A 25,160-nucleotide genomic window follows, 5' to 3' on the forward strand; every position below is an offset into this window, starting at 1 on the left:
CCCCGTTACATGCAGCAGCCCTGTTCGTCTGTATCCGCAGAAAGAACAGGAGGACTTGTGGCACCTTAGAGACTAACCCATTTATTTGAGCAAAAGCTTTCGTGAGCTACAGCTCACTTCATCGGAAGTATTTTCCACTGAATGCATCCGATGAAGTGAGCTGTAGCTCACGAAAGCTCATGCTCAAATAAATGGGTTAGTCTCTAAGGTGCCACAAGTCCTCCTTTGCTTTTTGTTTTATCCAAAAATCTCTTCGACACCCAGGAGTGGCTTTGCATTGGTGGCTTTGGATTATTTCTATTTAGAAGTCTTATTTCCTCATCTGAAGCGGAAGAATTTGACTTTCGCAAAGTGAGCACGGATGCTTCACAGACAGGGAAGAGCATTCAAAAAGCAAACGCTGTCAGCAGGTGGCATTAAAATGCAAGACAAGTGGAGATGCATGGCATAATTGATAAGAGGCTGGGACACACGATTTTAATTGCACTTCATTGCTCAAATCTTTTAGAAAAAAAGATATTCAAACTCCAGCATTCCTGGTTTGCTTTGCTCTTAACTGTAGAAATATTTCATTTCAATTCACACACACCCATTCTATTATTTGCCAGACTGATGTCTCCCCTACTTCCACCAGACTAGTGCCAGCAGAGGGAAGGTGGTAAGCCCAAATCCAAGATGGAACTAGGAAGGAGCGCTCGCATCTCACTGCTGATTATTATCTCTGTCTAAGGGGACAGCAGCGATCTGCTCTGGAAGTCTGTAGTGTTCACCTTCCCCACATTGGTAAATGGGAGTGAGGATGCAGGAAGGGAAGACACAGCTCTGTTTATTTATAAGTATTTTCATGACACTCATCACTCAGATATATGAGCACCTTGCACACTTTAGCCATTTTAACTGCCCAGCTTCCCTATAAGGTAGGAAGTGTTACCATCTTTGTTGTCAGATGGTGAAACCATGCCACAGAGAGGTCACATAAATGACCTGCAGAATAGCGATGGTCCAGATCTCCTGCTGTTTAATCACAGGAGGATCCTTTCTCCCTGGTGGAGCTGTAGTGGTGCTAACTCTCACAAACCCTTTAGACAGCGATTAAAAATTTACATATATTTTGCCCAGTCAGTTGCCCCTCTCAATATAGCCCTAAGCCCCCAAGGTAGAAATGATCTATTACACAAGAAGTGATCACTAGTAGTAGGCGAGATTATATCTCATGTAATAGCATCATCAGTAGTGTGTTAATAAGTTCCCTGGTGAAGACTGGTGCCACCAATGTACCACAGAAATATTATCCTTAGAAAAGTAAAATGGCATCTGCTCACACCCAGTTTCCACCACAGTGTACTGGCAGAAGTGAAGCTGAAAGCTTATCAATAACTCCAGCCAGTGATTACCCCATGCTGCCTCAGGCGCCTCTTGGAGCTCTCAGCACCACTCTGGCGTCACAGCAGACTGCTCAGTCACTTTTCTCAGGAGCTCTCCATGTCCCATCTACCCTGCTGGGACATAGCAAAGGTGTTTAGTGGCTCCTAGAAGTATCAGAACTGGCTTCTTCCAGTTCAAACAGTGAGCCCCAGGAAAATGGCTTTGCCCAGTTAACCTTCCCCACATACAGTCAAAGCTCTAACAAAGGGCCTCCTGTATTTTCTTGGATCCAGCTGCTCATCTGGCCAAACACTTTGTCAGCATGTCTGCTGTGCTCTCCGGAGAAACATCTTACCCCTAACTAGAGCTCCTTCCAGCTGAAAGAAAAGGAGTACTTGTGGCACCTTAGAGACTAACCAATTTATTTGAGCATGAGCTTTCGTGAGCTACAGCTCACTTCATCGGACGCATACCGTGGAAACTGCAGCAGACTTTATATACACACAGAGAATATGAAACAATACCTCCTCCCACCCCACTGTCCTGCTGGTAATAGCTTATCTAAAGTGATCATCAGGTTGGGCCATTTCCAGCACAAATCCAGGTTTTCTCACCCTCCACCCCCCCACACACAAATTCACTCTCCTGCTGGTGATAGCCCATCCAAAGTGACAACTCTTTACACAATGTAAAGCTGAGAGACAAGTCTCTTTATAGCTGTAGCCATTTTCAAGTATGCCCAGTCACCTTCCAGCCCTGCCTTAATCCCTTCCCTGTCAGACTGCATGTGAAGGCATGTACATTCCACCACAAAGCTATGTTAGAAAATACTGGTTCAAGCTATAAAGCTCAGAAGGAAAATAAAGAGCCAAATTAGGTCCATTGTTCCCCGTTAACTGTTGTGGAAGGCATGGTGGGTTAGTTGGTCACCTCTGATGACCCAGATTCAGATCCCCCTTGAGCTTGGTGTTCTCATCTTACTCCTTACTGAACAGTGGACTGTACACCTGCAATGCCCACAGGATTACCAGGATCTTTTTAACGTAACTTTCTTAACGGGGAAGGGGGCATAGCAAGGGCAGCTTGAGACTAAGAGATGAGCTGGAAGATCTCAGTGGTCAGCCTTGGTGACACCACGGTGCAGTCTGCACTCACCAGGAAACAGAATGAGGTATCAGCTTCTAGTATCTCAGTTCATGGTGAAACTTTACAACCTGCAAAACAAGCTGTTTCTCCTTGAGTGATTCCCCACCGTGCCCCACCAAGCTGGCTGATCCGTAGGGAGAGCTGTGAACCAAGGCCTTCTCCTGCTTGCAAAGCAAGAAACGCCAAGGGGAGAAAACATTAATGTTTGCACTGATTTAATACTTTTAAAAATCTGCCTTTGAGTTTATAATTAAAAAAACAGTTGAAAAATACTGACATCAGAAAACACCAATTTACAAATACAAATCCACCTGGAAGGTTGGTGCAGCACACTACACATCCTTCCCAGCCCGGATGGTGTGATATAGCAATTGCAAATGCATCTTAACACAGTTCTTGCCAACCATATGACTTGTAGCTTGAGAACGAATCATGTTTCATTTCTTGGCACACAAAGACCATCAAAAAACATAGACAACAATGTTGAATGGGAAGCAACAGCCCATAGCCCACTAGGTTCAAAACACCCAGACCAGGCCTTCCTGAGTTACATTTCTGGCCCTCGTGACAAAGTAAATGTGATCTGTGTGTAACTGATATAATGTTGCTTTCCTGCCAGGCTATCTGCAGACATCCTGTTATAGCTCTGAGGTGGGATCTTCCCTATTCATCGGAAAGTGTGGTTAACTCTTAAGCCTCATGATGCCACTTTAAGGACCAGATTTTCAAATGAAGTAGGTGCAAAACTGGGGGCTAATTTGCACAAAAACTGCCATTATGTATGCAGATTGGGTAGCTGCAAGCTCAAATGTTTAGAGCAGTGGTTCTTAACCTATTCGCCATTGGGGGCCTCATATGCAGCTCTCTGTGTGTTATGGGGCTGCATCCACACACACTATATATATATATATATATATATATAAAAATACTACCTGTATGGCCCTGAGGATGTCACATGGGCCGCAGCTGTGTGCTGATTGGGCCGCCTGTGGGTTGAGAGCCACTGGTTTAAAGAAAAGGCAGAAATAGCACTGACCTGAAAAATAACAAGCTAATGCGTGGTGCCAAATGCAATTAAATTTTACTTACTGAAAGTTTAGTCACGACAGAAGGGCCAGACCCAAACCTTGATCTTTGTGCAGTGGGAGATCTGTGGTGTGCTGAAGGTTGTACAAGATGCTGAGTTTAGAACTGTTCTAGAAACTATCATTAAAAGTGCAATTCAGCCCTTTCCATTGAGTGAATTTGACACTCCTGTGGATGGCAGGCACAGGGCAGACCTTGTAATAAACCGCTAAGAAAGCAAGATCGCAGGTAGCTTAGTCTATTCCTGCGACCCCTTTCATCTGATTGCTAACTAGCTGAACTGCCTGCTAATGAACCCAAGGCAGGGAACCATGGTTGGTTTTTTAAATAGTGATACTAGAGGTTGTGTGGCGTGCATACTTCTCCTTTTGGGCATGTGCTTCTCTTTTAAATTTCTACACTTGAACTTTGGCATCTTTCCATAGAATAATAGATTCTGTCTTTAAAAATACAGGGGACCAGCCCTCTGGGAAACAAGGTGAACTAGGATCATCCTACTGGCCACTCTCCAGGAACAGCATCATGCCAGCAGGTGATCAAAATATTGCAGTAGATAATGAAGGCAGATAATGTACCATTATCTCTGTGGTAGATAATGAAGGCAGGTGTTTAGCCATTGACAACAGGCAGTGAACCACTTTTCCTTACCCCTTCCAAGCCTCACAGCCTACATCTACCATGTTCCTTCAGCCCTGTCAATAACTGGCAGTAATACCTCAGACCTGGTACCCATGAGGCACAGTGCTGCTGTTACAGTGTGTCAGAGCAACTAGCTCAGTGACTCCCCAGCCCATCTCAAATCACTACGCTGTATCCAACCCAGAGTTCCAAGTGGCTGAATTCAGCAGTTCTCTTTGGCTTGGCATTCTGGTTGGAGAACAGTGAGTCAGCTGCTCTGCATGGGGGAGGTTGTAATCCCAGGCCTGCTGGGCTACAAGGTAACCACCATCCCTACACTGTCTCCTGGGCCACTCTCTGTGACCTACAACCTGCAGAGGAAATTCCACCTCAGATTACCTGACTGACAGTGGTCTAGCGATCCCTGATTGATTCCAGAGTAGCAGCCGTGTTAGTCTGTATTCGCAAAAAGAAAAGGAGTACTTGTGGCACCTTAGAGACTAACAAATTTATTTGAGCATTATGCTCAAATAAATTTGTTAGTCTCTAAGGTGCCACAAGTACTCCTTTTCTTTTTGTGATCCCTGGTTGGCTCTTTGACCATAGAGATGCCCATGGGGTATACCAGGAAGTGTCCAGGCAACAACGTGGATTCCTAGCTAGCTACCATACTTCTGAACTCCTGGCACTGACCTTGCTCTGACTCGGATTCTGACTCCTAATCAACCCCTGGAAACCCAACACAGACCCTGATACCTGGTATTGACCCTGGACTGATTTCTGACTCTGGCTAGACCCTCGGCTTGATTCTGGTACTGGCTCTGATCCCTGGCTTCAGTTCTGGGATTCCAAGCTCTTGCCACTAGTCCTGCCTACTTTTACCTAGGAACCTGACAGAAGTAAATCTTCGAGCTGCAAAGCAGGAACTGATCACCACATGGGGTCAAAAGGACCAGTCCTCCCCCATCTCCTCACAGGTACAGTATTACTCAGTCAGGATCATTAAGGAGGTGTTTCACACCTTCTTCTGAAGCAGCCAGCATTGACCATTCCGCTATCAGAGGTAGGATGCTGGATGAGCTGGACCACCTGTCTGTTCTGGTGTGACAATTCCTTTGTTCCTAATGAGATGGGTGGGTTAGTACAGTCTAGGAGACTTCATCTTGCCAGTCTGATGACCTAGAAATATATTATGCATACAATACCCTTCCTAAAAATATTGTATTTTCCCCAAAACTTAGCTCTCAGTACTAATGATCGTGATCTTCCAAAGAGAAACTATCTCCCCCACGCTTTGGTCCTGTTTTGAGAGTCCCAGAGCAGCCAGAAAAGCAAAAGCTAAGCCATGCAGAATGCAGTGCTGTGGGTCCCACCAACTCTGCTGGCCTCCCTGCAGAAGCACTGCAGGGCTGGTCTCGCAGAGCTGTGTCCTTTGAGATGGGGAAAATCGGCAACAACAGGCAGCTGAGCCTTTAAATTACACTGATGTATCCTCATGGACATGTAGCAATACTGGATTCTTTCCAAGTGAATTTCCCGAGATTGGCACAAGGTTTAGTTTATCCTGGGTTTTATTCTTTACCCAATGACTGTTAAAAAGAATAGAAATTAATATGAAATCCAACTTAAAATCCACATTAAAAAGAGAGAGGGAGGATGCGATGCTTAGTCCCAGACCTAGTCCCACTGCATCAACATGGAGTGCCCTGGCTACAAATGGGGGTTTATTTCCTGGCAAATTCTCCTTTTCTCCCCAAATATCTAGGCATGGGGACAAAAGGGAGCGGGGGGACAATCACTCTGGCTCAGAGACACATTTCAGGACCCATATCTCCAATTGTTCCTGAGGTAGCACTGCCTGCTAGCAAATGGGGGGCTGTTGTTCTAGTCATCCCCATCTCAATGTACAGGGTGGAGAGAAGACATCTGATGGAGCCATCACTGCTGGCCAGCCATGTTATACCTCCTGAAGCTTCCCAATTCAGCCTTCTTCTGAAGCATTAGGAGGCCCCAAGCTGACGCCCTGCAGCAGACCCCTGGAACTGGTGGAATTGCATTGTATAAAGAACTTTAAAAACCCCAGTGTGCTGAATAAAAGTCTAAGGGCTAGTCGACACTAGAAGCACTACATTGGCACAGCTGCACCACTGTAGTTTGTCTGGTGAAGATGCTCTGTGCTGACAGGAGAGAGCTCTCCCGTTGTCATAATAAATCTGCCTCCAGGTGAGGCAGTAGTTCTGTCAGTAGGAGAAGCTCTCCCACTGATATAGAATCATAGAATCATAGAATATCAGGGTTGGAAGGGACCCCAGAAGGTCATCTAGTCCAACCCCCTGCTCAAAGCAGGACCAATTCCCAGTTAAATCATCCCAGCCAGGGCTTTGTCAAGCCTGACCTTAAAAACCTCTAAGGAAGGAGATTCTACCACCTCCCTAGGTAACGCATTCCAGTGTTTCACCACCCTCTTAGTGAAAAAGTTTTTCCTAATATCCAATCTAAACCTCCCCCACTGCAACTTGAGACCATTACTCCTCGTTCTGTCATCTGCTACCATTGAGAACAGTCTAGAGCCATCCTCTTTGGAACCCCCTTTCAGGTAGTTGAAAGCAGCTATCAAATCCCCCCTCATTCTTCTCTTCTGCAGGCTAAACAATCCCAGCTCCCTCAGCCTCTCCTCATAACTCATGTGTTCCAGTCCCCTAATCATTTTTGTTGCCCTTCGCTGGACTCTCTCCAATATATCCACATCCTTCTTGAAGTGTGGGGCCCAAAACTGGACACAGTACTCCAGATGAGGCCTCACCAATGTCGAATAGAGGGGAACGATCACGTCCCTCGATCTGCTCGCTATGCCCCTACTTATACATCCCAAAATGCCATTGGCCTTCTTGGCAACAAGGGCACACTGCTGACTCATATCCAGCTTCTCGTCCACTGTCACCCCTAGGTCCTTTTCCGCAGAACTGCTGCCTAGCCATTCGGTCCCTAGTCTGTAGCTGTGCATTGGGTTCTTCCGTCCTAAGTGCAGGACCCTGCACTTATCCTTATTGAACCTCATCAGATTCCTTTTGGCCCAATCTTCCAATTGGTCTAGGTCCTTCTGTATCCTATCCCTCCCCTCCAGCGTATCTACCACTCCTCCCAGTTTAGTATCATCCGCAAATTTGCTGAGAGTGCAATCCACACCATCCTCCAGATCATTTATGAAGATATTGAATAAAACCGGCCCCAGGACCGACCCTTGGGGCACTCCACTTGATACCGGCTGCCAACTAGACATGGAGCCATTGATCACTACCCGTTGAGCCCGACAATTTAGCCAGCTTTCTACCCACCTTATAGTGCATTCATCCAGCCCATACTTCCTTAACTTGCTGACAAGAATACTGTGGGAGACCGTGTCAAAAGCTTTGCTGAAGTCAAGAAACAATACATCCACTGCTTTCCCTTCATCCACAGAACCAGTAATCTCATCATAAAAGGCGATTAGATTAGTCAGGCATGACCTTCCCTTGGTGAATCCATGCTGGCTGTTCCTGATCACTTTCCTCTCATGCAAGTGCTTCAGGATTGATTCTTTGAGGACCTGCTCCATGATTTTTCCAGGGACTGAGGTGAGGCTGACTGGCCTGTAGTTCCCAGGATCTTCCTTCTTCCCTTTTTTAAAGATTGGCACTACATTAGCCTTTTTCCAGTCATCCGGGACTTCCCCGGTTCGCCACGAGTTTTCAAAGATAATGGCCAGTGGCTCTGCAATCACAGCCGCCAATTCCTTCAGCACTCTCGGATGCAACTCGTCCGATATAGTCCTGTCCACACCAGCACTTAGGTCAGTGTAACTAATGTCGTTCGGGGGGTGGCTTATTCAAACCCCATGAGCAACGTAAATTATACTGAAGTAATCGGTAGCGTCAACCTGGCCTTAATAAAGACAGTAATCCCGGCTGCAAGGCAGGAATCTCTACAGGGAGTGGAGTCTATAGGGGACTTCCCAGCTCTTCCAGTCCCAGCCTCTCCTATCTGGGAAAAGGTGTAGAAGTATTTGCTGGCTGGTTGCCATTGAGTGTGGATTGAGATCTGAGTTGAATTCCACTGCAAGGTGGCTATAATATACCCATGCTGGGGAATCCCTCCAAGTCATGATGGAGACCTGTGCTAGGTGTATTAGGCAGTTCTAGTGTGGATGCTTGAACCAAAGAAGACGTAAACGCTCCTCAGAGGGCACTGCACTTACCCAGCTGCCTCCATCTCCACCCTCATCTGTTTTCTCCTCTCCTCGTCGATGGGGTAGAAGGAGAATATGGCCATGGCAATGAGCAGCAGGGTTATTGGGACAGGGGCCATGAGTATCCGCAGCGTGAGGATGACAGAGGGGTTGTATGTGCAGTCACTGGCTCTGTAACCTGCAAAACTGAAGAGAAGCACAATGAAAAAAGCACCAGCTTTCTGCCATGGAAACACTGGCCTTTGTTTCCCCTAGAAACCGGAGCCCCTGGGCAGAGTGCTGGCAATGGAAAAGTTTACACACACCACAGTCCCAGCAAGTCATGGCAGAGAATTGGAAAGGAGCAAACAGCGACTTCACTCACAGGTTTGCTGAGCAGGAAGTGCTGTAGGGAATGGCACAGGAGAGCTGGCCATGGGGCACTCCCAGCTAGTCTGGTTCCAGCCACCTCCAGCAGGAGGGGCTGTGGGGAATGGTATAGAACACTGACCATTGGGAGCTCCCAGCTGTTCCTGTTCCAGCCTCTCCCACAGGGTAACCATGAACCCAGTGATAAATAGAAAGTAGAGTTTGAGGCCTACTGTAGGCTCATTGTTGATATCCCCAAGGAGAGTCCTCCTGCAAACTTGTTGAAGAAAACATAGAACGAGTAGAAAAAAGCTTCCAGGTTTAGACAGTTCGGATTCTTCAGCCTGAAATCATCCACTGCGTCCGGTAGCATGGACCTGGGGATGAACAGCCCGGTAAAGGTGCTAGTCAAACCCAACGCTACTGCCTGCCCTGATTCTCTCCTGTTAGTCATTGCTGGGCTTCTGACACTGCAGCCCTCCAGCACTGGCCAAAGCTTTGGACTGTGGTTTGGGGAAAAAACACAGTAGGACCCAGGTTTTCAAGACTGCATGTGCACTTATGTGCCTAAGCTGACCAATTGCTCCACTTGCATGTGCAAATTAGGTGTGCAAATGTATGCACATATTAGCATGAGTCTGGACATTGGGCCTTCGATGCTATTTTGCAGGGGGCAGTACAAGACAGAAGTTAAGTGTTTTGCATAATGAAAGCAGAGCCACATGCTTGCAGCTAACTCGGAGTTTACATTGTTTGCAGACTGATGCAATGCCAGTGCTGTACAATCACTCAGTGACACACAAACCTCCCTGTCTAATGCCACTCACAGTCACGACAAAGGTGCCCATCCCCCTTTGCTCTCTTATTTGGCCACGCAGATGAATGCACCCACATCTAGCCTTTATCAACCATGCTTCCCAACAAACTCTCCTTCCCCCCATTCAGTTTGTTCCTCCTAGTGACCTAGCCCTTTAACAGTCCAGGAATGAGCAGCCCAAGCCGTGGCTTGGAGAACCGCTCCACTCACCAGGGTAACAAGTAGAGGACAGCCAGGCTGCATCCCGCTAATACCACCATGAAGACGAAGACCAGGAAGTTGTGGCTCACTAGGGTGATAACGATGAGGGCAGGGATAATTAACTGCAGCAGAGAGAGAGAGAGGGGCTTATGCTCCTTTTCTTCTGCATGCGTGTGGCCCTCACTCCCCAGGACCCCAAGACCATGCTCCCTGCTCTCTCCACGCAAACCCCTCCTCTGCTCACAAATACCTACCATGGACTAAACCTCACTTCTCCCATCAGAGCTGCCTGCATCATAGAGACATGCAAGTTCAGTAGCAACTCTGCATCATTGCTTGGACATGAGACTATTTCTGATATTTCAGTGCCCCCTCTATGGTCTAATTCTCAGTGGAAGCTCCTTGAGGCAGAGACTGCATCTCTCCTTCCTGTGTTCTGTGCAGCCCTGAGAGCATGGACGGAGCTCGACAGATGATAACATAATGCTGCATTAATGACTAGAAAACCTGAGTGCCATAGGAACCCCCACAGGAGCAGAACTCAAATACGATTCCAGTGTAGAAGGGAGTGTGGTGCAGTGGTTGAACTGGGAGTCTGGATTCCTGGGTTCTAGCTCTGCCATTCTTACTATGTGACCTTGGGTGAGTCACCTAGATCCAGATTTACAAAAGGATTTAGGTGCCTAAAGATGAAGATAGGCACCCCAGTGGGATTTTACAAAAGCACCTAAGCAGGTTGGCGCCTGACTCCCATGGCTGTCAGTGGGAGTTAGGCACCTGACAGCCATGACTGTCAATGGGAGTTAGGCACATAACCTGCCTAGGTGCTTTTATAAAATCTCATTAGGTGCCTATCTGCATCTTCAGGTACCTGAATCCCTTTGTAAACATGGCCCCTAGTGGTGAGCACCCACAACGGGAGCCAGGTTTTGAGCAGGGCTCAGCACAGTGGATACAGCCCTAAGGGACTGTCCATGGTGCTGAGCACCCCAGCTCCCATTGATGCTGACCGCAGGTGTGAACACAGACCCTTGGGATGTCATCAGTAAACCCTGACATCACTGCAAAAACTCCCTGGACAGCCCCGCGTCCATTCCTTAACCTCCCTGTGCCTTATCTGTCCCCATTGCATGGGCTATCAGGAGGCCAAGTTAATTAACCTGAGGGGTGGAAGGCTCTAGGGCAGTGGTGGGCAACCAGCGGCCAGTGGGCTGCACGTGGCCCAAGGGGGTAATCCGCTGGCGGGCCATGAGACAGTTTGTTTACACTGAACGCCTGCAAGCATGGCCGCCCGCAGCTCCCTGTGGCCGCGGTTCACCATTCCCGGCCTATGGGAGCTGTGGGCGGCCGTACCTGCAGATGGTCGGTGTAAACAAACTGTCTCGCGGCCCACCAGCGGATTGGCCCACAGGCCGCAGGTTGCCCACCACTGCTCTAGGGGCATGCAAAGCATTAATCAACACTTCTTATTCTCCCTGGGTATTAAGGACACCCAACAAACAGTCATGTGAGACTCCAGGGCAGTATGGGAGAGGGGAAGGGAATTGGCTGCATATGCTGCAGTCTCTATACTATATACCAGGCCGTGGCCGATCGGTGTGACACAAAGCAGCCAGGTGGCACTGAGCAGTTGGCACTGCTGAGCGTGCGTGGCAGAGATCGCAGCAGAGCACGCTGCGCATCTACCTCCTGCACGTTCTCTGCCCTCCCTGCCCCGAGCTGCGCCTGTCTGATTAGCACAGGGGGCGTTTCAGCCCAGTGACACATCTTCAGCCAGCCCTTGGGGGGCGGTGGTGATGCCAGCTGTTAGGGTATAGATATTCAGGCCTGTCGGTAAAGGCCTGTACTCTAAGAATGTAGGTGTATTCTTATCACTTGGCTAGTTCTAGAGCTATAAAAGAAAGAATCAAAATGACTGTCTGCCGGTGTAAGGCCCTTCTCTCACTGCAACAGTCTGAGGCCCTGTGCTTAGGCTAAGACCTTTGGCTAAGCAGCAGAGGCAGCCATCAGCTGGGAAGCGACCGGTCACCTCCTCACATCCCAAACTAGTCACACTGAATGAAGGTGCTATTGGGCTGTTAGGAATACAATCCTGTCCTGATGATGCCTATCGCCTCCAGAGAAGGGGAAGTGCCTAGAAGATGTAAAAGGAAACTTAGTCTGATAGCATCCTGTCTGGCAAGAACTCACTTATCAATAGCTGGGATGTGAAATCCTCATTTCTGTGTTGTTCTATCACTGTAGTCCCCATTTCCCCATTGTTTGTCTGTATAATCTCTGTCTGGTTCTGTGATTGTTTCTGTCTGCTGTATAATTAACTTCTGGGTGTAAACTAATTAAGGTGGTGAGATATAATTGGTTAAATAATCATGTTACAATATGTTAGGATTGGTTAGTTAAATTTCAGTAAAATGATTGGTTACGGTATAGCTAAGCAGAACTCAAGTTGTATTATAGTCTGCAGTCAATCAGGAAGTGAGTGAGTAAGGGAGGAAATGGGAATAGGGAATGGAGGTGGGGAAATTGGAATCATGTTTTGCTAAGGGCAGGAATGGGAACAGGGCCACAGGTAAGGCTCTGTGGTATCAAGAGCTGGGAAGGGGGACACTAAGGAAGGAAACTGGAATCATGCTTGCTGGAAGTTCACCCCAATAAACACTGAATTGTTTGCACCTTTGGACTTCGGGTATTGTTGCTCTCTGTTCATGCGAGAAGGACCAGGGAAGTAAGTGGCTGAAGTAATAAGCCCCCTAACACCAGCTGTCAGCGAGCCCTCTGTGGTCTGGAGGTGGCTGCACCGGTGTGTTTGCTGGGAAGTGTCATGTAAGGGTGCTGGGTCAGTTTCCGTTCGTGTCTGCACCGCCTTCCCCACGGGCACGTGTTCCACAGCGGGGGGGGGGGGTGCTAAAGAGGAGGGGCTCACAGAGGCGCCAATGCCAGCTCTGTTCAGGGACACTATCTAGGGAATGGGGCAGGAAACTGCCTATGGATGTGCTCGTTGCTACTCCGGTGGGGGCCACCTGCCGCAGGAGTCACCTCAAGGACTGGTGCAGGGATAGCACAGGTGGGGCGGGGCTTTCGGTTACTCAAGTCCAGCCTCTCCCAGCAGCAGGAGTTGTAGGGAGCAGGGTAGGAGGGCTGACCGGGGGCGGGGGTTCCCAGTCCCAGCCTCTTCCAGAAGGAGGCGGTGCAGGGTGCAGGGCAGAAGTGCTGTAGGAATTTCAGTTTAAATATCTATTTAAAGCCAGAGGAGAACGGAAACTCACTGGTAGGCCCACGAACACAGCTGGTTTTTTCCCAAAATGCACCAGAAACCACTGCCAGAAGGGAATGGAGAGGGAAGCCACGACCTGGGGGAGACAGAGCCACAGGGAGAGATTCAGCAAGGCCTTCCAGGACCCTCGGAGCATTCCCCCGGAGACATTCATGTTATGGCATGGGGGACACGGGCAGCAAAGATACTGAAATCCATCAGACCAGCCTTGGGCACCATTATCCCCTCTCCCTGCGCTGCCCACACTGTGTCAACCTCTGTCATGCTAGATGAAAGAGCAGGGAGGGGCCCTGGATAGGTGGGGGGTTGACCCCTCCTGTGAGTACACTCTGGGGGCACCACTGGCCTTGGAGAGGGGGGCTGTGAGGGGAGACCGGTTCCACTGTGTAGACGTACCAGCATGATGAGCATCAAGTGCTGGAACCTCCCAGCCAGCCCAGCAGCGTGTGTGCAGAAAAAGGCAAAGATCCCCTGAGCGATCTGGGAAGGGAACATACAGACACTCAGCGCTTAGCTCCTGGGCCCGCTGTCCAGCCCCAAAGGAGCCTGCAGTGCAGCAAGCTGGGAGGTCAGATGGGTCTTTGCTGCTCCTCACCATCTGGCTGGAGATGCCTATTCCATCCGCCCCCTAATCTCTCACACACACGCTTCTGACTCCCCATCCATTTTTCCAGGGACCACAGAACCCACCTGTCTAATGCGGCACTCAGCCAGTGAGTCACTAGCTGGCTTCCCACGCCTGCACTTTGTCTCACCAGGCCTCCATCTCCCACCTGCCTCTCGGGGGCTGTTTCATTTTATTTCAATTTTAAAGCCATAAAAGCGCCTGTGAGTTCAGTGCTGGTGAAAAGAGTCTGATCAGCCGCCCTGGAAACACAAATTCTCTCTTTGTTCATGGAGCAGGCACATCATGGGCATCAATGGGGCAAATGCCCCCATACCGCCTGCCAATGTGCCCTGGGTAGACCCCCCCTCACAATAAGGGGGCATTCATTCTCTTTGCCCATTCACTCCTTGGTCTCTCTGCCGAGGCTGCCGGTTAGAGGTAGGTGAGGTGGTTTCTGGGAAACCGACACTCATCCCTGGGGAATCTGACTGAGAACACGGGACTCATGATGATCAAGAGGCCACCTAACACTGTATAGCAGGAACAACTTCCAATCACTGCAGACCTGAGATGGATTTGAACCTGCACCCTAGAGTTAAAGGCTCTGCACAGGATCTCTCCTGGCCTACTCACCCCCTCGGTGGTCTTATCACAACAGTCCCACAGCAGGGGCTGCTGCACCCAGCTGCCACAATCTCACTTTTATTAGCATGGCATGAAGGGGGATTGTATTGGTGGGCATGGATGGGAAAGGTAGAGCCAGGGGCTCGGTCTGGTGGGCTCCTAAACATGGGCTGGGCACAGCCTGGTGGAGAAAGCCCCTGGAGTCTGTGCAGGTCCCTCCTTGCCTCTTCTCCCACACAGCTTGTGTGTTTCAAGCCGCCGCTCCACACCATCCCTCTACACCTCGGGGACCTGCGTCTCCTCATTGTTCAGATACTTTTGCCCCAGGGCTTTCTGAAAGAGCCCAGCCACTGCCCACACTGCAGTCACCCCACTCTCCATGCCAGCCGTGGGTGTGATGGTACCTGGAAGGCCAGGGACATGAAGAGGAAGCCACAGAGCAGCTGGACATAGGGCTGGTGTCCCAGGATTATTCGCAGGCTGTGAAAGAAGGGCAGCTGGGTCTTTCCCAAGGGACTGAGGGGCCCTGCAGGGATGAGAAGGGAAATGCAGCAGAGTCACCCCCAGCCCTACCCCCCAGGGACGGTGGTGATTACTGTACGCGTTGAAGCCGAGAGCCGCAAACACTATCCCAGGCCGCCTCACGCCTAGCGACTGATGAGGCCTTCGCCATGCTTGGCCCGGCCTCCCAGCCTGACCGGGGCTCTGACCGGCCTTGCCCTACCGAGGCCCCATTTTTCCTTCTGCCCTCCCAGCCGAGGGGAGTGGCCTCCTCAGAGCTGACGTGAACTGGATGGTGCAGGAGGCTGGAAAGCAACAGGCCACCAACTCCCACGTCACAGGCTGGCGAAAGTCTTGAGACTGAAGCATGCACCATGTCCCTCGACGCGCCTCCTTCGCATCCGCAGGCCAGGCACCGTGTCCCCTGACAGCCCGCCCAGCCAGCAGATTCCCAGCTCCCTCCCCCGCAGGACTTGCACCCATCCCCCAGAGCCACGGCCACAGGGCACCCTCCAAACCATCGCAAGAGGAGCCAGAGAAGTGACCTAACCGGGCTGCTCCTTCACTCCAAGGAAGAGAATCAGGCAGGCCATGCAGTAGAGCGAGCCCAGGACCCCGGAGGCGATCATGTACGCCCTGCGCTGGAAGACAAGAGCCGATGCAGCTGTCACAACCTAGGCACTAGTTGCAGGGAGCGCAGACAGCGCTCTCCCACCCAGAGCTCTGCAGAGGGGCAGGGAGCAGACCGCCAGGTGCTTACCGTGTTCTCCAAGGTGTCAGTGAGCCCCGGGGAGGTGCTGTTGTACAGAGTCCCATTGGGCATGCTGCAGCTTTTCATCATGCTGGCGTGGTACCCGCCGACTATCTGCCCCTGGATACCCGAGCCGACCAGCGTGCTGAACACCTCCACCCCCATTCCTGCCAAGAGCCAGGACAAATGGGAGAGGGGTCAGACAGTCTTGTGGCCTGAGCCTCAGAGCAGATCCCCTAGGGAAAGGGAGGCCAGCATGTGCCTTGCAAAGTAACGTATTGGCTTTGTGTGCCTGAAAGGGTGAGACTCCCCTTTGGTGGCTGCTCACAAAGCGGATAAGAGATCTACTATTTCTGCCTGCTCTAAAATTTCCCCCTTCACTCCAGTGGTAGAGGCCTAAATTTTTGGAACTGAGGGGCCAGAGTCTAGTCCTGGTTCCCCATGGGAGTTGTTTGTCTAATAAATGCTTCTACACAGAGAGTCTTTTCAGCAACCAGCCCAAGGCCTGTGTGAGTTCAGTATAACCATACCCCGTGCCATGTGATATTGCCTGCACTGTGGATGGGCTGATTTAACAAAAGAAGAATTTCTAGGGATGCCACGTGCCCTGAGATTGAGATCCAAGCCGTCAGAGTGTCCCTGGTTAACGCTGCAGTCCAGTTATTGTTTAGCTGCAATAATATGTGGATGCCAAGTATGGGAGTTTTTTTGATATTTTATAATGTATCAGGTCAAATTCACGTCCGGTGTGACCCTATTACAAACCCAGATTCAGAGACAACACCCCCTCTGGCATGGAGTGAGGCACTGGAGAGAACTCACACAGGCCTGGGACTGTGAAGGAAACCCTGCATCCGGGCAGAGACACTTACTGTAGGCAGTGGCCGAGTCCCGGTCTCGCGGATTCCCTCCCAGGAACATGGTCAGGGAGGAATACGGCACATGATAGCACTGGGGAGAAAAACAGCTCAGATACCAAACAACTCAGCCGCTTCTCCTCTATACTGGGATCCCCTGTCTCTCACATCCCACTCTCTGGGGGCAGACACCGCCCTCCCCTCCCGGGAACACCTCTGGTGAGGTGAGCCCCTTGGAGGAGCTGCCACTACAGACAGCAGCCGTGAAAACGAAAACTGCTGCCCTGTTTCACGACGTCACTATATAACCAACCAGATACTGTGCCCTACAGCGCCCCCTGCTGGGAAAGTCTGGAGCCAGAGCAGCTTTGAGCTCCCCTACAGGTTGCGTTCCTCTTCTAGAGGGGCCACTCAGGCACCCCCAGCATACCAGAGATTCTGGTGCTTGCAGGCAGCGGCAGGCCCCTGGCGTTCCTGGGTGACCCAGCCCCTGCTCGTGTGACCTGGCATGCACGGTGCGTGCGAGGTCACGCCCCACAGAACGTGAACGTGTCACCCCACCCCCGCTGGAATGACCTCGCGCACACACGGCGTGCTTCAGAATGGCATCCCTCATCCGTGACATGGGAAACAAACACATCCGGCCTTGTTTCAGTTCCAGGTAGGGGACGTTTGCATTTAGAAGCAGGAAGGTCCAGCTTAGAATGGGACCCACAGCCTGCCTAGCCTGTTCTCGGCAGCAAGGTGAAGACAGCTCCTAAAACACTTAGCCACAGATGTTGCAGTCCTTACACTCATGCTCGTCTGGAAGAAGCAGTACATGGCCAGGTACCAAAGGAACTTGAGGGAGACCGGCATGGCGTCGGAGGGGGTGGACCAGACCATGCAGTAGAAGACCACCCCGAACGGCGTGGAGCAGACAATCCTGCAGGGGCAAGCGGAGATGATTCGACACAAGCACCGAAGCAAAGTGAGAGTCAGGTTTATTACCGCCTCATGCACTGGCCTCCTTTCCTGCTCGCCATGCCACAGCTCATCCCCTGCAGGATTAGGGTTGCCAGGCGTCTGCTTTTCAACCAGAATGCCCAGTAGAAAAGGGACCCTGGCTGCTCTGGTTGGCACCACCGACCGGGCTGTTAAAAGTCCAGTTGGTGGTGCAGCGGGGCTAAGGCAGGCTCCCTGCCTGCCCTGGCTCTGCAAGGCTCCCAGAGGCAGCCACCTTGTGGCCCCATGGCGCATGGGTGGCCAGGGAGGCTCCGCACACTGCCTCTGCCCCTAGTGCCAGCTCCGCAGTTCCTATTGGTCACGGTTCTCAGCCAATGGGAGTTGCAGGGGTGGCACCTCCAGACACTAGGGCAGTGCATCAAGCCTCCCTGGCTGCCCATGCACCTAGGGGCCATCCGGGGTCCTCACCCCAACACCCTGCCCCAGCCCGGAGCCTGCACCCCCAGCTGGAGCCGTCCCCGCACCACAACCCCCTGTCCCAGCCCGGTGAAAGTGAGTGAGGGTGGGGGAGAGCAAGCAAGAGATGAAGGGGGGATGGAGCGAGTGGGGACAGGGCAGGGGTGTTCGGTTTTGTGCAATTAGAAAGTTGGCACCCCTCTCCAGGATCAGGGTGAGCAGGGGAGGGTAGTTTTGCTCAACGCAAGGAAAAAAACAGATGGGCAGCAGCAGAACTGTGCTGGCCCCAGATCCACTTATCTCAGCCCCTGCTCGAATATTCAAGGCCCTGATCCAGCAGTGGGATCCATGGGGACAGGGTCCAGGGTCTAAATATTAGAGCAGCGATCCGCTACATGTGTATTGTGCTGCTCACTTCATGGGAGAGCTTCTCCCCTGCCCACAGCTTAGCGGATTGTCTGGAGGGCTCCATGTAACACAGGTGAGAGCCACTGGGTATCAACCCTCCAGTCACTTTGAATATTTAGTGAATCTTGCAGGAACTGCAATTGTTAGAAGGTGACTGAAAAGGGGGAGCACTAACAAGAATCAAACTGCCCATTGTAAGCGCACAGCCAGAGGCTTTTGGTCCCAGTCCCCAAAGAGGCTGCGCCTGACCTCCAAAGCCAAATCAACGCCCACTCAGCCTCAGCCCCCAATGCTCACCAGGGGATCAGCTTGCCAAGCTTCCTTCTGGGGCTCTTGCTGACCAGGAAGCCGACAGCGGGGTCAGTAACTGCATCCCAGGCTCGCCCAAGGAAAAGGATCAGAGAGGAATGGAACGGTTCCAACTGGGAGAGACAAACAGTTGGATCAGGCCACAGCATGAAAGTGAACAAAGATCCCAGCCAAAGGCGGAAAGAGTCAGAATGACTCAGCCCTGGAGCAGCCAGCTCTGGGCAGAATTCCAGGCTATCATTCTGGGAACTGGAATGACATGGAAACCTCCCCCCCCCCCCACCTCCTCCTCCTGCAGCTCTTTGGATCTAAGGCTCCTGATGAAATTGTAGCACTTGACGCTGTGGGGCACCATCAAGGTCTTTCCAAGAACACCATCCAGCACTATCAAGGTCTTCTCAAGAATAAGCTGCAAGACCCACTTTCACCTAGACTGCCCCCCACATCCACACTCCTGTACGGAGCCTCTCTGCTTCCGAGCCCCACCATCCAGCGAGAAAGCGGCTGCTCACTTGCACAACGTCCAGTAGGAAGATCTGGAGGAAGAACCCGAGGGCATTTCCTGTCAGCTGGTATGGAGCACCCCCTATGGCGTAACAGAGCTTCCTGCAGAACAACAGTGGTGCCGGCTGCGTCTGGAACCAAGACACAAATGAGCACCGCTCACTGCAAACTGACACATGTGCCCAAGATGTTCGCGACCCTGCTCTCTGCCTTTGCTCTTCCCATCCCTGGATATCCTCCCAACCCCGCCCAGAGCCGGCCCACAACATTTTGACACCTGAGATGAGGAGCTCAAATGATGCCCCCTCGCTTGGGCCAAAACTTTGAAAGGTCTCAATTCTACCTTCCTCCTGTTCTACTCCACTCATAGTCCTGCTCTGCTGCCTACCCCAATAAAGGAGAACTAACCACTTCAAATGCCTTGTTCAAAAATTTTAAGGAACACTTCACTTTCAAACGCCTGAACAGCAAATGTTAACGTTTCTTGTCTGCGTAGTAAACACTGGCATTTGTATCTGTTTGAATAATCAAAGTGGTGCTTTCCGTGGCTTCTTGCTTGCAAAGATTTGAACTGCTTCCTGAAGATCCACAGTCTGGGCTCGCTCATGCTCTGTTGAGATGGTTGCAAGGCCGACCAGCCTCTCCTGGGTCATTGTGGAGTGTAGATGTGTTTTTATTAACTTCAGCTTGGAGAAGCTGCGTCCTCCACTGGCAACTGTTACAGGAAGTGTTAGAAGTATGCACAGAGCAACAAAAGCATTTGGAAAGAGGGTGGCCATCTTATTTGTGCACATATATTCCAGAACAGCTTTTGGAATTGATCCTGCTGAAATGTAACTTGAAAGGGCTTTCAGTTCATCACCTAAATCAATCGCATCAATATCGCGCATGTCATCATGTGTCAACACTGTCTCTAGTGCCCTGCATTGCTGCTGGTGTAGGTCTTCTTCAGGTATCGTGAGGAGTTTTGGAATATCATACAACATCCCAAATATACTGCTGTGTTCCTTGAGCTGCATAAAATGTTCTTCAACTGACTGTATTGCACAATCTAGCACCTGGTTAAAGAATTCAACTTTGAATTGTTATTTAGGGTCTCTTATGGGATTATCCTGTGCCTCGTAATCAAAATTTCTCCTTCGGTGACTCTTGTGTTCTTGAATGGGTGGGAAAATAGCTTCAGTGTGAAGTTCCTCTGCCAACTTCTGTGCATGCTTCAGAATGTTTTGAAATCCCTCATCTGACCGGTAAGACTGTAGGTATGACTTTGCTTTGTCCAGTTGTTCCATTGCTCCAAATATATCAAGGTCAACACCTTGGAGTCTCTTGCTTACAACATTTATTTCAACAGTATGTCAGGCCACAACACTAAGCCACACAGAAATTTGAAGTTATGTATGTTTCTGGTGATTCCATTTCCCTCTGCCACTGTTCTCCCATGAACAGTTCCTGTCATAGCCCTGTCCTCCATAATGGCAACTATGGCATCATCTATCTTCCCAATTTGGTGTTTGATAGGCTTTATCGCCTCCACTCGACTTTCCCATCATGTGGCACTCAGTGGTTTCAGTGTCAGAGAGGATGTTCCCAGATGTTGCTTCAAAATTTGCCATCGATGAGTTGATGCAGAGAAAAATCCAGAGATGCTTTGAATTAGATTAAAAAATTCAGCAGCTTCACTGGAAGCTGACGCTGCATCACTGACCACCAAGTTCAATGAATAAGAATTGGATGGGACAAAAAAACTCGAGGTTTTAACTCTCGGATCTGTGTCTGCTCTCCTCTGTTCTGTCCTCTCATGTCAGCGATCGCAATTCCTGTCTCTTCCAGCTTTTTAAGAAGCACATTTGTCATACCAGCTCCTGTAGTATCATCAATGTCAATAAATTCTAGAAAATGCTCTCTGACCGTCACCATTGCAGGGACATTGTCACTAGGTTCTGTTGTTGTTACAAAATGCACCATTAAAGTTATTTGTTCCGTATGGCTGATGTCAGGTGTGCCGTCCAGAATAACAGAGTAATATCTTACTGACTTCAGATCTGCCACAATCTTCTGTTTGACTTTTATTGCCAGTAACTGTATGATCTCATTTTGAATTGTTTTTCCATGGTAGTGGTATGTGTACATTTCTTGGGTGGTGACTCTTCTTAGATGATCCTGGAGAACAGCATCAAACTCAGCCATCAGCTCCACAATTTTAAGGAAGTTTCCATTGTTTGGCACGTACAGCTGATCTGAAGTGCCAAGCAGGGCTAAGTTTTGGGTAGCAAGCATTCTCACAATGCAGTGAGCCTTTTCAGAACATTTTGCCAGTAAACAGACGCTGATGCAATCTTCTCTTGATGCTGATCGTTTTATGGTGGCCTTTAAACCTTAGTCTCATCTCAAGCTCTTTCTACCTGTGGAATGCTCTCTGGTGACTTGCTGCCTTCTCGCCAGATTTTTCCAGTCCTTTGTTCCTGTAGAACCCAATGTGGCTGCGACATTAGACTGGAAGAGTTTGCAATAAAAACAGTATGCAGCATTCTGGGTTTCTGAGTACATAAGCCATGGCCTCTCCACTTTGTCACCGTTGAGGATTTCACGCCAGTAATGTGTTGGATGGAAGCTTCTGTTTTCATGGTCTTTGGGGAACATGAAGTTTTTCACTTGCTGTGGCCCATGCAGTACAAGGAAGTCCCTCAGGCTACTGCTCAAGTGGGTCCACAGTCCTGGATCATCTGGACTTAAGGAACTAAACTCAGCAGCAGCTGTTTCTTGCGCCTCCACCACACTCTCCTCTGATCTACACTTTTCTTCAGGACTGTGCATGGCTACATCCATTGGAGATGGAGATACGGATACTGCAGTAGCTGCCAGGTCACCTGCCCTCTGACTGACTGGAAGATCAGGCATCTCCGCACCACTCACGTCCTCCCTGGGGCCGGAAGGCTCACCCTGAACATTTGTGTCTGTGTATCTCAGGAGAGCTCCTTCCTGCTTAGATAGAAACGCTTCCGTTGCTTGCTTTCTTTTTCTGAGTGCTGCCCCAGACGGGCGTTTTCTTCGTTCACGCATGGCTGCTGTTCTGTGCCAGCTAGAGTCTCTCAACACTCAATTGAAGGGGACAAATAAGCAGGCTGGTAGCAGGGCCTGAGCGAGGGGAGACATCAGTGTCTTAAGGGCCTAACTGGCTCCTACTACTCCAGCTGACGGCCTGTTCTCCTCAAGTGGGTTCAGCGAAGCAGCAGGAAACAGAAAGCTCCTGGAGAGGCTGGGGTTAACAGGCCAGGCTCCTGGGGGTGCTAGAGAGGTACATAAGAGGCTCCTCCTCCTCCTCTCTCTCCCTGCAGCTCCTGCTGCTTTCTGTTATTCCCTCTCCCCTTTTCTCCTGCCTGCCTGTTCTGTCTCTTGTGCCCTCCTCCCTCCAGCCCACCGCTCCACCCTCTCTGTGCATCTCCAGCAGAGAGAATCCAGACGCACCAGCGGCAGACACCATCTTCTACGCTCTAGGTCCTAGTGCCCCCAGCCCCCGGTCTGGAACCTGAGGCAGCGGCCTCAGTTCGCCTCATGGTAAAGCCAGCCCTGCCAGAGCCTCAGCTTTACCCCAACCATGATCCCTGCCACTGCAGCTGCCACTTGGGCCGAGGACTCCACAATCTGAAGCAGGCAGAGGAATTGGTGTCTGTGACGTGAGGCTCTCCTCTTTCTTCCTTCCAGGCCTGAGTATGTGACCCCAGCCCGCCTGCCACGCTCCAGCCTAGCAGGGAGCAAAGAGCCATGTGTGCACCTTGGGCTTGAATCCGTGGCCTGTGCAGCATCTGGGCACGTTCCTGCTAGAGGGACTTTTCTGTATCAGCATTTTAGTGGGTGAGATGCCCAACTCTGCTAGGAGTCTGAGACACTAATGCAACTTCCATTCCTGCTCTTCCCAGCCAGTATATTTTCAGTCCTTGTCCCCTGTGTACCCAGGTGGGACTATTGTTAGGTAGGCTTCTGCCTTGACTGAATGCTGTTGGGATCAGCTGCTTTGGTACTTTGTGGACATGAATCTAGTTACGGACACTAATGGCTTCGTTCTCCTCTCATGTACCCTGGTGTACGTCTGCAAAAACACCAAATTTCCACTGGCTTAACCACGCTCAGAATCTAGCCCGAAAGTGCCAGTGAATCACTGATCTGTTCAGATAACACTCCGTTTTGCTCTTCTTTTTCCACTGAGGCTTCACGATAATAACACATAAGTGCGAATTTCACATAGCATCACCGCTGCTGATCCAGGGACAGAATAAAGTCCAGAGTCCACTGGGTTTTATAGATTGGGGACAAGGTGCAGGGGAACATTTTAGGGGAAGGGAGACAGGCAGATGAGAGAGTCCATCATTCAGCTCGGTGCAAAGAAATTTATGGATGTGTCTGGCTGGCCAATTTTCAGAGCTTGCAGCAAAGATCTAGTGAAGTGGGATTCCCTTTTGTTGATAGACAGTTTCACTTTCCGGCTACCGTGGTTGGCTTGCACGCATTGCAGGGGAATGCTTAGTTGTTTAAATAACAGTTTCCATTGCAGCTCCATTTTTAAAATCCCTCCCCCTCTTTTCAGGGCCCCCAGCAGACTGCAGAGGTGTTGACAGGTCACTCTTCCTTGAGTGTTGTCTTACAACAGGTGCTAACTACTTATGCTAAACCCTCTGCTCCAGCTTGCAGTTTGCTGGGAGCACCTTTCCCAGCCCTGCAGAAGGGCTGCTGGGGGCAGGTCAAAAGCGTGTCTCTCACCAACAGAAGTTGAGCCAATAAAAGATATTAACACCCCCCCACCACCACGTCTCGGGACATCGGAAGGTCCCCACATCTCCGTGCACTTAGGTCATTTGAGTGCCATCAGCAACCGAACATAAACGCCTCCCTTAGTCATAAAAACTACTGAAGCCCTAAAAATACCCCCTGGCTGCCTGCCCCAGCTAGATTGCATCGGTCTGAGAGAGGGGCCGACCCGCAGCCCGCTGTTCTTACCTCGCTGTGTCTCGAACTCGCTGCGGGCCGGTCTCCCGCACTCCCCGGGCTCTCTGGCAGCATGTTCACAAACACGCGGCCTCCCTTCCCGGCGCAGGGAACAAGGATCAACCCTACTGCGAGCCGAGCTCCCAGGCGGGGGAAACCAGCCCCGAGAAGCGCACCGGCCCCCAGGGGTGTAACACGACCCAGGGGCTGAGCGGCCTCACCGCGGCGGGCAGAGCCAGATCCGTAGCTGACCAACCAAACCTCGGGGCGGAGCCTAGTGAGGCGCAGGGGGACACGTTTGGTTAGGTCCCGAGCTGCCCTGTGTCCGCTTCGCAGGGAGAGAAAGAGGGTTCGCACGGACCCAAGCCAGTCCTGGAGCTGCCCTGAGACGCGGGTGGCTGGGGGTGCTGGAGCTCAGCGGTTCTCAACCTCTGGGGGCTCAGGACTCATTTGTAAAGTCAGGGCCCAGTAAATAGTCTGGGGGCCCTGGGGTGGTCCTGCACCCGGGGAGGGGGTTGGGTCCTGCCCAGCACTCACCCCACAGGGGTCGCTCCTGCGCAGCGGGGGTGGCTGGACGTGGCTCTCCAGGCCAGGTGAGGCGCTGCTCAGGTTTGCCCCCCGGCCAGACCAAAGTTGCGGGAGTGGAGTCGTGATCTGGCTCCTGGGGTTGCAGCGGCTCACTTTTGGCCTACGCAGACTCTCAGCATCATGGCGGCTGGGCCAAGTCCGAGTGGTGCTGGGACCCCAGGGGCTTCAGCTGGAGCGAGGAGGTGAGCTCAGCCCACCCTGGGGGACAGGAAACCCCCTAAGCCCCTTTGAAGCATTCTGGCGCCGCGGGGGTTGAGGTGAGGGATGGTCATCTGCCCTTTCCCGTCCGCTCCAGCTTAGGGTCATTTACAAAATCTTGAGATCCCCGAACAACAGTGCAGTGACTGACGCAGTAGCGCATCTTTTCATCACCATTTTACTCAAGTCCTGGATCACAAGCATTACTCATAGGGTACCCTGCCGAAGCAGGAACAGCCCACTCCGTCTCCCACCAGCGTACCGAAGGAAACACGGATCCTGCTACACGCAATCTGCTTTATTGTACCTAGCAGCAGGGAGGGAAAGACTGAATCCCAAACAAAAATCCACG

General features: G+C 51.0%; 1 protein-coding gene across 1 annotated transcript; it reads right to left on the reverse strand.

The window, feature by feature from the left end:
• Positions 1-602: 602 nt before the first annotated feature.
• LOC311530078 (sodium-dependent lysophosphatidylcholine symporter 1-like) lies at positions 603-24,197 on the reverse strand. The gene is made up of 14 exons (XM_084646427.1): positions 24,035-24,197; positions 19,051-19,173; positions 18,527-18,651; positions 17,213-17,345; positions 16,436-16,514; positions 15,573-15,730; positions 15,363-15,453; positions 14,716-14,837; positions 13,477-13,560; positions 13,073-13,156; positions 9,816-9,928; positions 9,022-9,165; positions 8,450-8,626; positions 603-1,496 (listed from the first exon to the last, which is right to left on the reverse strand). Exons 1-14 carry the CDS (start codon positions 24,095-24,097, stop codon positions 1,457-1,459), a joined length of 1,536 nt encoding a protein of 511 aa, XP_084502553.1. The 5' UTR covers positions 24,098-24,197; the 3' UTR covers positions 603-1,456.
• Between the last annotated feature and the right edge of the window lie 963 nt (positions 24,198-25,160).

The sequence above is a fragment of the Lepidochelys olivacea genome, assembly GCF_965140295.1.
Source record: "Lepidochelys olivacea isolate rLepOli2 genome assembly, chromosome: 13".
Taxonomy (NCBI): Eukaryota; Metazoa; Chordata; order Testudines; family Cheloniidae; genus Lepidochelys; species Lepidochelys olivacea.

Bases quoted from the DNA above. Each gene is read 5' to 3' on its own strand.
- LOC311530078 (XM_084646427.1), bottom strand. From the start codon at position 24,097: ATGCTGCCAGAGAGCCCGGGGAGTGCGGGAGACCGGCCCGCAGCGAGT. The intron at 18,652-19,050 runs GTGAGCAGCCGC...TGTCTCTCCCAG, and splicing joins TCCTACTGGACGTTGTGCAA to TTGGAACCGTTCCATTCCTC. The intron at 9,929-13,072 runs GTGAGTTTCCGT...TCTCTGCTGCAG, and splicing joins CTGTGTTCGTGGGCCTACCA to TTAATTATCCCTGCCCTCAT.